Source organism: Centroberyx affinis, unplaced genomic scaffold, assembly GCF_046629955.1.
Source record: "Centroberyx affinis isolate AG114_WGS23_722 - 3 ecotype Tasmania unplaced genomic scaffold, CSIRO-AGI_Caff_v1 ptg001190l_1, whole genome shotgun sequence".
In the NCBI taxonomy this organism is placed as follows: Eukaryota; Metazoa; Chordata; class Actinopteri; order Beryciformes; family Berycidae; genus Centroberyx; species Centroberyx affinis.
Genome location: NW_027279714.1, coordinates 25,203 through 42,024, shown reverse-complemented (window position 1 = coordinate 42,024; position 16,822 = coordinate 25,203). Strand labels below are relative to the sequence as shown.

The 16,822-nt window shown below is 44.8% G+C and overlaps 1 protein-coding gene across 3 annotated transcripts in view; it reads right to left on the bottom strand.

Moving 5' to 3' along the window:
- Positions 1-16,616, bottom strand: part of LOC139648295 (vang-like protein 1) — a 50,147-nt gene extending 33,531 nt beyond the window's left edge. For all 3 annotated transcript variants that reach the window (XM_071524369.1, XM_071524371.1, XM_071524370.1), the window contains exons 1-2: positions 16,501-16,616; positions 4,407-4,685 (exon numbers count right to left, since the gene is read on the bottom strand). In XM_071524369.1, coding sequence (XP_071380470.1) covers positions 4,407-4,477 — 71 coding nt within the window. In that variant the 5' untranslated portion in view covers positions 4,478-4,685; positions 16,501-16,616. The remainder of the gene's footprint in view (positions 1-4,406; positions 4,686-16,500) is intronic.
- Positions 16,617-16,822: the final 206 nt, after the last annotated feature.

Below are 16,822 nucleotides of genomic sequence, written 5' to 3'. Positions count from 1 at the left end.
AACACCCAGTTCTACCCATGCTGCTGTGTCAAACAGAGTGCAGAGGAAGATGCGCAAGGATGATGAAACTTGGACACTAACAAATGATGAAACTGGGAACAAGCATTTTGAAGTATGTGATCTTCTGAATGTGCCAGAAAGTGTATAGACAGATGATACACAGGCAGCCAGACCTGTGGGCAGCCAGGGAGTGGTTTGAACAGATTGGCCTCTATGTACCAACCCTTCCCCTCCCCCAGCCCCGTCTCCCCACTCCCCCTTCAGCAAGCTTCTGGGCGGATCGTTCTGTGTGTAAAACTCCCTCCCAACACACACACACACACCTTCTTCTCCTTCCTCCCCCTTCCCACATCCTCTTCCTGCCTCATTAGCATGCAGCAGCCTCGTTGGTATTCCGACTGCGTGCTGCGCTATGATTTGATTAATGGAATTTGACTTCCAGCGTGGCTCTCTGAAACAGGTATGGGTTTTTAGAGCGGCGAGGAGGGAGAAGGAGGGGTCTTGTGAGGGCAGAGACGCCTGGCATGCCGGGACAGAGCCCTGCCAAGGCTCTGGGCGCAGCGTTTCACCGTAACACCTGAGGATGAGTGTGACTGTGATCGCACTCTCCACCTCACAGAGAGGGGTGGCAGGATGGGAATTGCAGAAATAGAGCCAACTAACACGGCACGCCAAAATGTCTGCGGATCAATTTGTTCTCTCTCCGCATGGCTGGCAGGCCAAACCGCACACCTGTGTGACACAGAGCCGGTGTCAATGCAGCGCTCGGAGCCAAAGGAGCCGGTGGAAGCCTTGGCCGTGAAGCCAAATAAAAAATGACCAACCACACACTCAGCTAAGTCATCTCAAACCCATAATCACATTACAGAGCAAGTGAGGGAGGGTGAGGGCGAGCAAGAGGGCGAGAGGGTGTTGTGTGTGTGGGGGTGTGAGAATGAGAGGTAGTCGATGCGCTCAGTGAGATAATGATACAGCTTGTGGCTGATGATGGATAAGGCTGATCATGACCCTCTTTCGCTGTCATCAACTTTTAGATATTCTATTTAAGCTGACTTGGCTTTCACAGTTCGGCGGCTTATTCCCCTGATATAAAACATTAATCTTAATAAGTCCCACAAAGTTACATTTTCTTAAACTCATTTCAAATTTCCTGGTGGACACAGTCGTTCAGCCTATGCTTTACACTGCTAAGTGAGCGACTGGCTAAAGCAAATCTAGTGACGGTGTTAGCGTGCATGGTCTCATGTTGACACAGGTTGGGGTGGAGGGGCCCTGGGCGCTGGGTGTGATAAGCAGTTCTGCGGCCTGGCTGCTTGCCAGGATTAGCTTCATACAGATAACACTACAGTTAGGCGACACATACCAGTGATGGTGAGTCCCCAAAGACCAGAGAGGTCAGGCTGGGAAACCTTAATACACTGGGCCTGTTTTCACAAAATGTCTCAAAGTAGGAATAGTCATCTAGGATCACAGTTTGGCTTTTAGAGGAAATTAAGTTATAATATGAAGTAATAATAACTATATCTGCAAGTGCTATAAAATAAAAGGAACAAATAAACATCAACGAACACGCTATAATACAGGGAGGACTTGCGCTGCTGACTCCATTAGCAGCTATAATTCATTAAGGCCGAACCAGTAAAATCCACAAACCATATTAGACTCCCAACAAACAAATGAACAACACTGCTGCAGCATAACAGTAACAAAACATTACCAGTTAAATGCAATGTTTATAAAAATGAGTTTTAAGTTTTAAGAGTTTGCTGATCATATTTCCTCATCATATTTCCTCAGGCATGTTGTTTAAAAGTTTAGAGGCCCTGACTGCAAAAAGTAGTCCAATCTTCACATCCTGCCCTACTATCATAACAGTATTCAGACCAACTAAGCCGAAACAAAATACAGATTTCGTACGTCTGTCAACTTCCAGCATATAAAAAAGGTCTCCTTCAAAAGTGCACTGACCCAAGAGGGGTATCATCCAGGGACCTGCAAGTGGTATTATAAATGTGAATGAATTAACTTAAATTAACCGCTTAGTCCCATGTGAATGCAGTGTGCTGCTATATAATTGGTGTTCTACCAATCAAAAGAACCAATTTTCCACATGACTAGCTGCTAATATGAGATTTGCAATTTAATAATCATTGAAATACTCTAAATTGACGTAGAGTAGAGGAGCCAATCTTTGGAGAACTTACTGAAGTAACTAAGTGGCTTCACACCAAACTGTCATGACCAGATCATTAAAGTAGATTCAAAACTCTTGAGTTGTTTTCTTTTTTGATTTTCTATTTAATTTAGATAGGGTGAAGTAGAGAGGGCTGTTGAGTAGGTTTACAGCTGAGCCAGATCATATTGACATGATATGACATTGCAATTCTTTTGCTGAATATTACAATTGCAATATGACTTGCGATATATGCAGAAACTGCTTTTTGATCATCAAGATTCTCTACATGCAAATAAAGAAATTGGTCTCATCAACATGTTTTGCCTCAGCCTTTGTCAGAGTGCAATGACCATGGACAGATCTGCCATTACTCAAGAGCCAGGGGAATTTTTGGTGTAAGTATGCTGGTGATATGGACACCAGTTGGGTGTGAGGGTTGTTTGACACAGGAGGGGGGCATGAAGCCAGCCAGCGCCATGTGAGGGAACAACTCCAAAAACCCTCCGCCTTCTGTTGCTGCCAGCTATTAAAACGCAAGCCAATCCCATTCCATTCTTCCATTATCCTCTAACAAATTATGTTTAAGATTGATTCACAAAACACGCACACACACACACACACAATGGCAGGCTAATATGATTGTGTGTCTATTTGTATGGACGCATGCGCACAAGAGACGAACACACTCCCACGAGCCCGAATCTGTCCCTGGCATCAGTGTAATTAGACGACGGCGATCCAGAGCTGCTTCATGCGTGGCACCCCTTGGCGTAAAAGGATTACCTTCAGAAGAGGACGGCGAGGGGTTTCAAAGGCAACAATTTCGCTTTTGTATATCAAATTAGAGGCCAGCCGGTGGCCTTGGCACAGCCGTGGCGGGAGCGGAGGAGCGGAGGAGCGGAGGAGCGGAAAAGCGCCTGGCAGGGATGCCCATATGTTCCTCTCCAATTTCCTGTCACTCACTTGAAGGGCTACAGATACAGGAAAAGAGGCAGGGGAGAGAAGCCCCTCCCCCCGCCGCCCCAACCTCATCCAAACCACCAAACACCCCCCCCCCTTCTCTTTGATTCCAAACGAAGTGAGAGCACTTTTGCTCCGTGTAACTTTGAGCTACAAGGGCAAATTCCTGCCCCGGGAATGCGAGGCGGAGAACAAGTGATACGCCTGCGCTGACCCATCCTTAGAGAGTACCGAAGAATCCAGTCAAGAGGGGGGAGGGGGTGGGGGGGACGAAGGAGGTCAAGTGGAGATGAACGAGAGAGGCCAGCTGCTGCGTTTTCATCACGGCCGGACGCATGGGAGCGCGGAGTGAGCGACAGCAGCGCCAGAGAGGGTACGACACGTGGGAAAGGAGAATGGCGAGAGAGAGAGAGATAAGGGAAAAGAGAGCGAGGCGGATAAAGAGAGAAGGGAATTGAGACGCGAGACAAAAAGATGACGACGAGAAAGCGGTCGATAGAGAGAGAGAGTAAGGGCATTGAAGGAGAGAGTTTCACAAAAACCCCCAAGGGAAGCGGGGTCCCCTCAACCGCAACAGGTGGCGGTGGGAACGAGTGAGAGTTATGGAGAGCGAGAGAGATATATGGCGAACGAGCGGGACGGGGGGCTGTCAGGACGAGGGAGGGGCTGTTGTGGAACAGGAGCCTCTTCTTTCTCGTACGCTCTCCTCTCCTCTTCTCTCATCTCAATCTCTGGCTCTCAACGTATCCGCTGAGCCATCAGTCAGCCAGGCCTCTTCGGCACCTGTCTCCCGCTGCCTTCCTGAGGTCCTGTCAGCCGCGGCCATTTCGCCGCTGACAGACTAATGGGCCTACGCCGGCCCTGGGCTCCACACATGCCAGGCCGGAGAGGCAGATAGGGAGACACGGAAGGTGGGAATGGGGGGAATGCGGTGGGTGGTGTGGGAATTAGGGAAAGGGAAGATAAGGGAAGGGAGGAGAAAGTTAGGGGTAAGAGAAGGAATAATGGTAAAGAGAGAAATCCTGGCGCAGTAGATAAATGGTAAAAAACTTTCACTTCACAGGTCAAACTGCAGGATCAGCAACAGAGCAGCAGCTGTGGAGCTGGTAGGGATTTAGTAATTTGCTCAAGGACACTTTGGCAGGGCGGATGCTTGCCAACATGGGGCTTGAACCCAGGAAGCCCAGTTGAAGTGCAGTCTCTTTAACCACAAGGCCACCCTGCCACCCCAAACTTTCCCCTAATAAAACAGAGTAGGATTCAGCCTCACCCGTGCCGATGAGACCCCCGGGAGCGTCCGGAGTAGTAGGAGTAGCCCGAGTAGGTGGACTCCGTGTCCATGGCGATGCGGCCCTGCCCAGGCGATTGGCCGAGGCCAACACAGAGGGTGCTAGGCTCGACCGCCGGCAGGCACAGCGGAACCTTGTGGGCGGTCTCGTCGGGGCGAGAGGCGATCGATCGGCTCGCTCAGGAGACTGATAGAGGTGGCGAGCTGTCGGCAGTCGGTCTGGAAAGCAACCCTGGGGGCGCCCGGCGAGGAAACATCAACCTGGCAGGGAGGGAGAGAGAGACAGAGGATCTGGAATCAAAAATGCGAACTGTCTGGGAAACTTGCCCACATATGACTGTTACACCGAGAGAGGAGCCAGCTAGAGTGAGACAGTGTCTGACATGGAATAAAGAGCATTACAGAATATCAAAGAGACAGCAAGGGTCAGTTCACACTAACAACTAAACATACAGAGGAGGGTCTGTACTTGAAATACATGTCAGCTCCCCTTGTGAATTCCCATCCAAACTGTAGATTTTTTCTGCCTTAAACGATAGGCTATTTGTTGTTTAAATGATGAATGATACAGTGGTGATAAATGCCTGTTTTCTATCAAATCACCTCTATTTTCATCAAATCACCTTTGATATATCAAATCATTTTACAATTTATCACCCTATTTCTCAATTCACAATCATTTTCATCCCATCTATTTTTATCATTTAATGTGTGCGTTACTTCCCCCACTCCTACATAAGTGGCTGGGTGAGCCTGTGTTTGTCTCTAGCTGAATTAAATCAGTATCTTCCAGCTACAACCTTGTGCAGCACCAACACCCTACTTTATACGGCTCTCAGGAGGTTAGATCCCAGCCAAGCATTCAAGAAAAAAGAAAACTGCTACCGCGAAGCAGCTTTTGCTCCTATTCCCATTTGGCTGACAACTGTTATTCAGAGGCAGCTTTAAATCTCTGGCGCACTGCAAACAATTTAAGTCTGACACCGACAACCTTTGAGACGATGAATGTGGTGAGACTCCGGCGAAGATAAAAACCTCCTTTTTACAAGGAAACTTCGATAAAAAAAAGGTCTTACCCTTTTGGGAGCGAGTATAAGGGACTGTTAGTTCTTAAAACATGATGGCAAAAGAAAATAAGGAGGAATACACACAGCTGGTCCAAACAAATCATCTGTTCTCATTTGAGCTGCATGTTCAGAGTTATAATAGGCTTATATTTTATCTAACACTAACACTATATGATTCAATGAAAAAGGCAATCACTGGTTTTTGCATGTTAACTTTTCACCACTGTGCTCTGTCTGTGAGCCGAACTATCGCAGTAATGTTCAGAGCATGGGATAAAAGATACATCATTTATTACTTAATTTGAAAATAATGAACCATTTTCAGTGATGCGTAACTTGATTTGTATACCCAAAGGACCAGAATGTCTTTTTAGGAGGCTTGGATAACCTTTCCCTTCAAAAGAAATATTCTAGCTTTCTGTGATTTAGAAATTTCCATAGTCAATATTGATATCATCATGTTTTTGTATCCACTGCCCAGTCCTGCTCAAAGGTTGGCCAACACGCTCCACACGGCTTCTCCCAACCTCTCTCCTCCCTATCTCACCTCACTTCACCCCTCCAAATCTAGTCCAGCATTATCAATAGAAGCCATCTCACCAGGGGAGGGAGGAGGGGAAAGGACGAGAGAGTAGCAGTTTGTGTTTAACAGCCTGCCTTGTCTCTGCGCAGCATTCCTATGTGGTGACACCGCAGCCAGCAATACTACAGGTCAAAAATGCGAACAGAGTAACTGTCCAGGGAGGTACATTTCCCACAACACATGTAGGCCTAACTCTGTATTGTAACATATACGCACTCTATACTGTTAATCGATCCTTCTGGCAGACGCTTTTACCCAAAGCGATTTACAGCACCATGATTGCATTAATCATTAGCATCGCCCGTTTCAGGGGAATTGCGGCAGTTGATTGGACCTGAATTAAGTCATTTCCAGGCACTTCCTCAAATCAAGCTGCATTCTTTCCCCCAAGAGGATCAATGTGCAGTAAAAACGCTGACGGCACCATCTGCAGATGTAAAGTCAACCCAAGCATCAAATAGATTGCAATATCAAAGGCAGAGTAAAAGCTCCCAAAACTAATTCCATACGTAGTCCCTGGAGCAGGTGGAGGGTTTACAGTCTGCAATAAGAGGGGATGTGGGACGATAAGAGGCCATTTATTGGGTGCCGTTGATTTGGTTTGGTCAGAGTAAATGGGCGAAGATGGTTTACATTTGGTCTTATATGACAAAGGAAAAAAGGAGAGGCGGGGGGGAGGTGATACGAGAATGAATAAAAGATTAATTTGGATCAAACGAGTGAGATTATGCACATGGTCAAGTAACAATGGGAGAGAGAAAGAGAAATGTGACTCATAGGTAGCTTAGGGCATGGTTGTTAAGAGATAATACACTCATGTCATGCACATTCATGCACACACACACACACACACACACACACCCACACACGTTCACAAACCGCTGTGGGCGAGATGAAAAATATGAAGTCTTGGCGTAGATGCCAGCTAGTTAAAACTTAACTCAAAAGGACCTAAATCATGTTTCTGCACAGAGAGCACACACTCTGCCATACATGTGCACTTTGAGCCAGTCTGCCTCCACTGGGCATGAACTCCCATAACCCCTATGGAGTGGAGGACATGTGTAGCTGACCCAAATCTGAGCTGATATTAACCAGAGGGCTTTTCTCAAAGAACAAAAAAAGCTATATGCACATTCCCTTTTCTTACTGCCGCTGGACAGAGATAACATTGTAGATATTCAAAAACAAGCCCGCTCACAGTATTACCGCCCTGCAAAACTACAGAAAAACACTGTTTTAAAGTCAAGTGATGAAAACCTGTTTGGGTCAAAAACTTTTGTCTGTCAGTAATATTTTTGGTGGCAACACTATTCTATTTTTGAATATTTGCAACCATCCAGAGTGCTCCAGATACATCCTGTTGGCCCTGACATGTTTTGAAGCTGCAGTGTGCCTGTCCATCGAAACTCTCACTGAAACTTTCAGGCCAGAGTGCCTGACGCAAGCACTAAAAACATGCTGATTTATTGCTGCAGTCACAATAAAGACAGTGAGAAAATGGAGCAAACCGTCTCCTCCATGGGACATCCCCGTTTTTCTGCTTTCATAACTGGGTTTAAACAGTTGCTTCGGGAAAAAGAGACACTCAGCCAGGCTGCAGTGCCCAAACTGCCATCCTTATTTGCCACTTAGAGAGGAAAACCACACATGTGACAAGACTGGGTCCAAAAATACTGTGAGGCACAAAACATGAAGTGTGACCCAATTCTGGGGAGCGTTTGTGTGGTGTTGGATGGTCTGTCTGTGTGTGTGCATGTGTGTGTGTGTGCATGTGCACATGCATGTCATCGGGTCCTCTAAAATTCCTTTGAAGGTTGCACAATGACATAATTGGTTATGCTCATCTAAAAATCATTTTAAATGTCTGAATCATCCTCACATGGTGACAAATTCTCCCTCAACTGGTTTTCCGCAGTCTCATCCTCAGCCAGCTGCATTACCATTCCCACTAAATACTTAAGGTGGAGAGAGGTTTTCCAAAAGGCTTTTTTTTTAGCATTAGCATGATTTTCTTTTCTCTCTGGCGTAAAAATGTCTTAAGCAGGGACAGGATCAGTTCCCTTTCATTTCAGTTAATTCAGCAAGTGGATGTTTTTCAGAAACTGTTTTGCTCTAAAAAGGCTCTTTTACCCAGAGTCTATAAAGAAATGAATGAGACAGCTGTATTACAGTAGTAAATGATTTGTACTTTCAATGTATATGTTGAACTGATCCCCATCCCCAGGTTTTAGGAGCCCTAGACCAGGATGGTATGTGGTCAGGCCTTCGTACTTCTATAATTTTGTCTTTGGGTCAGTGGGCAGTAAGCAAGCTGGACACCATCACAGAGGCATTTCCATCACCTGTGTTAATCCTCTTAAAAGCGAGGGCCAACGGGGCTAAATGAGGGATTAATAGGGGTAAACGAGTGCGTGGTCCGGGTTCAGACAGAGTGCAGCCATGAAAAAAACAGAGCAGCTTGGCTAGAAGTTGATCGATTTAGTCCGGCATTCCTGGAGTGACCACAGTGATGCAGGGAAATAACAGCCGCTCCGAGGTAGCGCGTCGTCACGCACGCGTCATCTCCGACTGTTTCAGATGCTCTCAGCGGACTGTATACTCCCTGCAAATGCAAAACCGCCTATCCACACAGCAGCCCAGCTCTGAGGTCTAGATTGAAGTGAAACAGGATATATGGGTGTTCTTACATGTGGTTTCTGTCGTTGCCATGCCTGAGAAGATTAGTGAGTGGAACCACTTCAAGTTTACAGGGAGAGACTCCAAAGCTGAAACAGGAATCCCCCTGCGCTAGAAGGGAGGGAGCCCTCACAGGTTTTTCACAGTAATCCAAGACCCCTGCTGCGCTGCTGGCTTGTCTGTCCTGTCTGTCTGTACTGGCAAACACTGACAGCAAGGCCTGACAGAGGAGGAAGGGTAAAACGATATCACAGCAATCAAGCATGAAGGGGATGGTGTCTCACAAGGCCATATTTATCCACTTTGTACAAAAAAAAACCATTGTCCAAGAAAAATTCTCACTATATCCTAATTTCTGTGAGGTAACACAGCATGGGAATCGTATGTTTTCTCAGTTTGCTGATAAAAAGGCACAAAATATACAAAAATTCAGACTCAGAATAACACCAAACTGAACGTTCTGGGGGGATAACAAAAGTAAAATATTCAGGAAAATAAAACTATATTCTGGAAAAGACAGGTGTATTTCATAGTACAATGTGTATTTTCAAAGAAGTACACACCCACAAGCGCACAGGTGTGAGAATGCGAGTGCTACACTTGAGGAGCAGCGAAAGAGTAAACATCCAGAGGCCTGAGCGGGGAGAGCAAACAAACAACCTCGCGTAAACAGCCCAAGAAAGCGCTTTCATCTTGGAGCGCGGAGACGGAGACAACAGAGCGGAGCTACACTGCAGCCATGGGACATCTGCTGCTGCCATCAGCCACAGTAAACAACTGGTGCCGCTCGGCTGCAGACATCACGTCGGGCATATTTGGCAAGATTCGACTGTGGATGGACACGAGAAAACTCTAGACACTGACACTGCCTTTGAAATGGCTGGTTTTGTATGTAGTGTAGCATATACTGTATATTCAGGTGACTAGCAGACTTGCCTGGGAAAGTATCCATAGATGGTGAGGAGGTTGGTTTGTATCACAGTCCTTGATGTAATGTCACATTACCTGCACATATGGCTGGGCGATATATCGTATAATATCGATATCGTGATATGAGACTAGATATCGTCTGGGATTTTGGTTATTGTAATATTGTGAAATAACTTAAATGTTACTTCTTCCTGCGTTACAGTAAAGTGACTAAATTTTCTGAACTTATTAGCCTGTTCTGCTCATCATATCCACATTACTTATTACTGATTACACATTACTAGTTACTAATGATCCTTACTAATGTTCAACATTTTCTTATGTTAGCCTATATCTTATGAAAGCACAAATACTCATCCCCAAAATATCGTCACATTATCAATAACGAGGTATCTGGTCTAAAATATTGTGAGATTTGATTTTGTCAATATTGCCCAGCCCTACCTAAGTCATAAAATAAACAGACAACTGCCCAAACTGGAGAACTGCAGGCTCACCTTCAGACAAGATAGTGATGCCATCAAACTGCTATCTTAGATTTGTATAATGTATGTATGCCCTAATTTGAAGAAAAAGCTTTAGAATGACAGCTTTAGCTGATAAAGAATAATGTACGACTCTGACCTTTTTGAAGCTATTTAGGGGGAAACTCAAGGGAGCGTTAAGATCAGTGAGTTTCACAGCAAGCACACAGGCTGACTCACTTACCAACTCTCTACTCCACAGTCTATTCTATCCAATCCGATCCGATCTTCAAGAAATATCCTCTATATGGAGTTAATCCCCCGTCCACAATGAAGAGTGGATAATCCAGTGTGGCTAATGAACCAGATAAAGCTATCTTTTCATTCAAATCCTGGGTTCCGGCAGGTCGCTCATGGTTTCCTCATTTGACAGCCATGCCTCCAGCAGCTCCTCCAGCAGACTACCATGCTGTTACAAAACAAGTTTGCAGCATGGAGATCCACCCTGAAACACGGGAGGCAAAATTACACCACTGTCCAGAGAGTATGACCCACTTTTAAAGCATAACAAAGGATCAAGAGACAAACATTCAGGAACCGAAATGACAGCCTGTTCCAACCCGACTCCGAGTGAAGTCCGCTGCACTGAAATCGCTGTGGTCAGACGGTCTGAAGTCACTGAACCTCCGGGGGCGCTGCACCGCAAAATGACCTCCTCTGAAGAAATGAGTAGGAGGCAAGCAGTAAACAGAAGTAGTTCCAGTTGCCTCGTGTAAAGTGGCAAATTAACTATCTAATGAACCAGATAAGGTGGTCCGTTATGTTTTCATTTGAGTCCTTGGTCCAGTCAAGTCATTCACCCTTCCTTTCGTTTGCAGATTAGCAGTGAAAAGCCACGGCCTCTGCAGCTCCAGCGTTAGTGATTTATTCTGACCAATAATTAATCCTAAAATCCCACAAGCCTTTGAGGCAAGTCTTTTTAAAAACGCAAGAATCGAGATTCCTCCACTGTTCCAAAACTAGTAATCACACAGATCCACACTTGAAAAATGGGAATAGAAATTTCTCCTCTGTCATATGGTAACCCGCTGTCAGCATAGCAAAAGTGGACAACAACAGACGAACGTTCAGGAGCAAAATGACGACCAGTTTCCACCAGACTGATTGAAATCATTTGGGCTGAATTTGTTGAGGTCACGTGGGCTTGCAGCGATACCCTCCCACTGAATGAACAAAGAGGCTATTAAAAGCTCATCAGCGTTTAGAGTTAATGGTGTATATGACCTTTATTTGCTGATGGGAAAGCTCTCCAACATATCTACCAACGATGACGATTAAAACAGGAGAAAATTACTTATTCCAGATAACCAGACATCCTAAATGCATCTCTCCTGACAGTAAACAGACACGATCAGTACGATTTTACTTCAGACTGCTGCTCTTGCTTCCGACCATCAACATGCGGCTCGTTTGTCTCTTTCTCAGTCTCTCTCACTGACAGATGCACACAGACATTTCTTCCTCTGGCTTGCTCCCTCCGCAGCCAAGACGCCCTCGTATCTGTTGTTCTTTTACCACCAGGATAACACATCTCCTCACACCATAACAAGAGGCGACCAGCACGTGGGGAATAACGACTTCACTTCAGCGAGAGAGACGGTAACACCGTGATGGATGACCGAGACAGTCACGAGGAACGCCGGGACCGAAAGAAACATGAAAGCGACACGATATGCAGACCAAGTCTGGGCCGGTCACATGCTTGCAATGTTGCCGTCCGTGACTGTGAGCAAATGAGGCCCATTAATTCTGTGGAATGCTATCAACATTCCCGAGTGTCACCCACTTTCCCCTCCAGACGTTCGGTAAGACTCGTGCGAGGCACATGGAAGCAGAACGACAGACAGAGAGACACTTCTGGTTGATTCGGCACCTTGAGGGGGATTCACTCAGATACATGAGAGGCATAACAATTGAGGCCTCAGATCTGTAGTCTGTATAATGAGTGTATTGTCCCGTAAACATCTAAAAGGTTAGCCAAGTATTCAAACAGATTGGATTAGTAGATATTTAGTCCTGACACTCCTGCTGACAAAGGTGATCATTGACATGCGGGCCGCTGTGCCAAAGGCTGTGGGAATTATAGACTCACCTCTCCCTGTGTGCTGTGAGTAAGAACTGGCTCTGACTAACAGTGACTACCAACCTTAAGCGGCATCCACATTAGTCACTGTTACTTGCACATCAGAAGGGCCTGATCACACAGAATGCATTTTGAAGGCTAAACAACGCAAGGCGGACGCACTGCCTTTTTTTGTTTTGCGGTTTTGTGTTGCTGTTGCTTAGGGAACCACAGAATCAGCTGACAATCATCTGTCAGTCACTCGACCAGCTGCTAGCTAGAGTAAGGTTAACACGATTTCTAATTTTCCTCCAGGCCTGCTGTTTTCTGTTAAGCTCATGATAACTCTGGTTAGTGAAATTGTAAAGATTTGATAGGACAGGAGGGAAAAAAACAATTTTCTTCAAGAATAAAACTCGGATAAAGACAATGTTGAAACGTGTCAGTTTTAAACAATAATGTGAGCATTATTTATTAAAAAGGAAGACTGTGGCAGCAGTCCATCCTTGAGAGTTGCTGTCTTTCTCACTATGTGGATTTTTCATGCAGATTTGACAAGCACCCCTATCGCAAAAAAGGCTGTTTTGTTGCGCCAGCTCAACCAACTTGAGCTTTTTTCAACTTGGGGTGCTCAAGGCGATCTTCCAAAAAGGCAAGGTGCCTAGAGCGGAAAAACGCAAGGCACCCAGCAACTCAAAAACAGTGCATAAAGAGCCTCACTAACTTTGAAAACAAGTAGAAAAGGCCACACTCTGCTGCTAAAAACACATTCTGTGTGATTGGGCCTGAAGACAACAATGCAAATAAGGCAAAACCCATGTAAAGAGCATACTCTTGTTATATTAATGCAATTATGCTCTTAGGCAACATAAGCATAGTCACAGTAATGTGTGGAATACTCCAAACTCAATTTCATTCACATTAATAGATACCAGTTTGGAGAAGTGTACACTATAGTCACTTCTTGAACTGTGGTCAGCCAACCAATAGGCCGTGGTGTGGTAAGAGCGTTATGCCCTCTAAATGCAAATGATCAGAAACACAAAAAAGCAGGATAACTCTAATCTCCAATAAAAAAAAAAGACATTGAGTTTGATGTCCATAAAATGTGACATCCTGAAATCTCTAAAATCACATCTCTGCGCTTGCTATGTAAACACAAACCTGTGAGTTCTGTAAAGGAGAACACACACACACACACACACACACTCTCACTACATTATACCATTCACTCACACACTCTCTCTAGCACACACACCTCACATCAGAGCTCATGACAGTTATCGTCATCATCATCATTAAAATATTCTCTTTGCAGCAGACGAGCAACCAGAACCGCTTACTGAAACGGGAAGTGGAGACGATGTCAAATCCCTGTACAATCTACCTATAATCACACAACTCCCAGATGTTAGTCTCAGCCCAAACATAAAAGACCTTATGATAATGAGGGTCTTGCATAATTTATGGGGAGGAAGAAACAGTTGTTGTCACCACTTAGCATGGCTCGCGGCTCTCACAATGTCAGCCAGTTTCACCATGCAGCTTTTCCTATAAGCTCTGACAACTATCATGGATCTGAGATATGGTGTGTGTTGCAATACATTTGACTCTCGACATGGTTTACAATACTCTTTCAAAATAAATGTACCATAATTAAATAATTATGTTTATACTCACTCAATACGCCCCTATGGACCAAAACCAATATCTTTTATATGCATTCCCCTGTAGAATGTAATCTGCCTGGCTGTGTGCCAAGCAAGTTAATTCAGTCTTCTTTTAATTTGCAGGTGATGCAGCGATACTCGACTGACACTTAAACACACATCAGTACCTCAACTAATTAATGTTGACTGTAACAAGGGCAGTGTGGCAACAGGGTACTCTGAAACAGGGGCTCCCAACTTTTATTGACCACAAACCCCAATTTGATAAGACTGTTTCCCAAGGAACCCCATCTGAGAAGATTTTTGTTGTTATATATGACTTGGTACAGAATTGCATGACTGCCTTTACTGTAATTACTACTTAGTGGTAAGAACAGTGGGCACAGTGAAACCTACGCTGACATCAGTCATCCCTATACATTCTCTTTTTAAGCCTATAGGGAGTGAAATAAGACTGAAATTAGGCTATTCCTCCCTTTGCCTCTGACCCCCTCAAGGACCCCTGGTGGTCCCCCGACAACAATAAATAACAACAAATGATGCATTGATCCAAATAAAAGGTGAAAGATCATGTCTCTGGTGATCCATTCATGACTAATTAGACTCTTAGTATTTCAACTGCTATTTTTGAGTCTTTTTGGTGAGATAGTGCTGTATCCTTGTATGTTCATTGTTTCAGTGGTGGTGGAGGAGCCAAAGACGCTGGACTTAACTATCCAGAGACTTCATATCCTATTCCAGCCTATGGAAGCCCTTGTCCGCTCGACTGCGACAACATAGGAGGTGTAAAACCATCTTGCACATGCATACAATTGTCTAAAATTAGAAGTTGACATTTAGCTTTTGCCAACTTAATCCCCATGTTGGGTGAACATAAATGAGTAAGATAATGTCAGAATCTCTGCAATATGGATAGTACCACTGCTATTTTCCTTTCAATGTAAATTTTGATGCTCTGGCATTGGTTGTCAATCCACTGCATGTCAATTGCTATTGGCTCGTGGATAGTAGGAGGAGGGTTGGGGCTAAGTGCGTTTGTCTTCCTGGCTTCCTTCAAACTCACCTACCACGCTTTAACAAATAGCCTAGACTTAGGCTAATTGTTGTGATGTCATGACAGAAATTGTATCTTTTCATTTTATTTATTTATTTTATTTAACACTCAGAAACAGGGATACATCGAGTATTTATGTGTTAGTTATTCAACTAAAAAAGGTTCAAAGATATGTAGCGATAGCTCAAACTAATAACTAAATAAACAATGTTTCTATTGTGACTTGTGTTTTACCTGTTGTTTACCTGTTTACCTGGCTTACGCTGTTAGATCTTGGTATTGTACATACATGAACACAAGATTTTGCGGGTTCGATGATGCAGGTTTTCTACTCAGAATTTTTGTAAATAATTTGGTCCATAGTCACCAAACAGTATAGGCTAGCTACCTAAGGAATCCAGCAGCTAATTTATGCAAGACCAGTCATGAATATTGATTAGACATCTGACGTCACCATACTACACCTGTGTGAAACAGGCACCTGCTAAACAATTTTTTACCAATTTAAAGAGATTTCCAGGTCTTACAACGCAATCAGTAGCTTACTAAGCCCTTACATTCTCATATACTTACACAGAAAAATATACTGGACCGTACATAAGACTCTCTGTGGCTAGTAACCAAAAAGGAAGCGGTGGAGTCTGCCTTGCGGGATTTTACCGAAGACGGAAGTGGCTAAGGAGTGATACCTCTCGCTTTGCCCGACTACAGTTTTCTGGTGGAGCTCCAGCTGGTTTGCCCGCCCAGCCCCTACCTGTGACCCGACAGACAGGCGGACCTAGAGGCAGGAAACTCCCTGGTTTCACCGTGGCCTCGGAAGCCCCCCCTGTTTTCCCTACGCATTTCACAGTGGTCCCTCAAGTGTTTCAAACGGGTGTAATGTGATGTGTGGGGTTTTTTTTCCAAGGGGGAGAATGCCACAAGGTATCCGTCCTCGTCAACTCCACCGCCGCAGGTTACAGTTTACAGTTGAGCTGCGGTAGACCAGCCGGGGTAATGCGGATCCAGTCAACCGTGTGAAACATAGTTGACTTTTTCCTTGAATTCAAACTACGCTTCTGACTTTCTGAATACGAGAGCCACGATAAAATGTCTAATTGTTGAACTCGAGGGCGAAACAAACTCGGAACAACCGTTAAAAAATAAACAAATATGATCAACTTCCCAACCAACGTTTGTCCGTTGGCGTGACTGCAGTTTGAGGGCATTCAAATCAAGTTGAAAGCATTCCCTTTCATACAGGTAGGCAAAGACAGCAAGGGCGTGTTCCCAAGACTTTCCTATTAAAACGCACACATAACCTGCTAACACTGACCGACACACTTCGTTACCAGTATATAAAACAGGTAGACACCGTAACCTACATTTTTGTAGGCTACACGAATCAAGACAGGACGTTATAGCTTACATACGGCTGAGCTTCACACACTACTGACTGAACCCGCACACTAACAACTGCAGAATACATATCGACAGTGTCTTCTGTGGTATTCAAAAGGCAACTCACCCTTTAACGGTGGAGATATCATTTCTGTAGGTGGTATTTCATCCAGAGGTGGTAAAATAGTTTGCCCCAAAGCACACGGTAGGCTACAGTAGGAAGCAGCCCTTGGTAACCGTAGGAATCACCCTGGCAGTAAGGAATTTCACAAGGGGCAGTGCTTCAGTACAGGGGGGTGCAGTACGGAGACAGTGCGCTAGGGGGTGTTGTTGTTCCTATGGAATACCAATATGAAACAGGTGAAACTTAAGCATAAAGATTCAGTTAATGTGTAGTTACAGGGGCGGTAGTAATTATAGCAGTGGTTCTCGAAGTGGGGCCCTTAGGG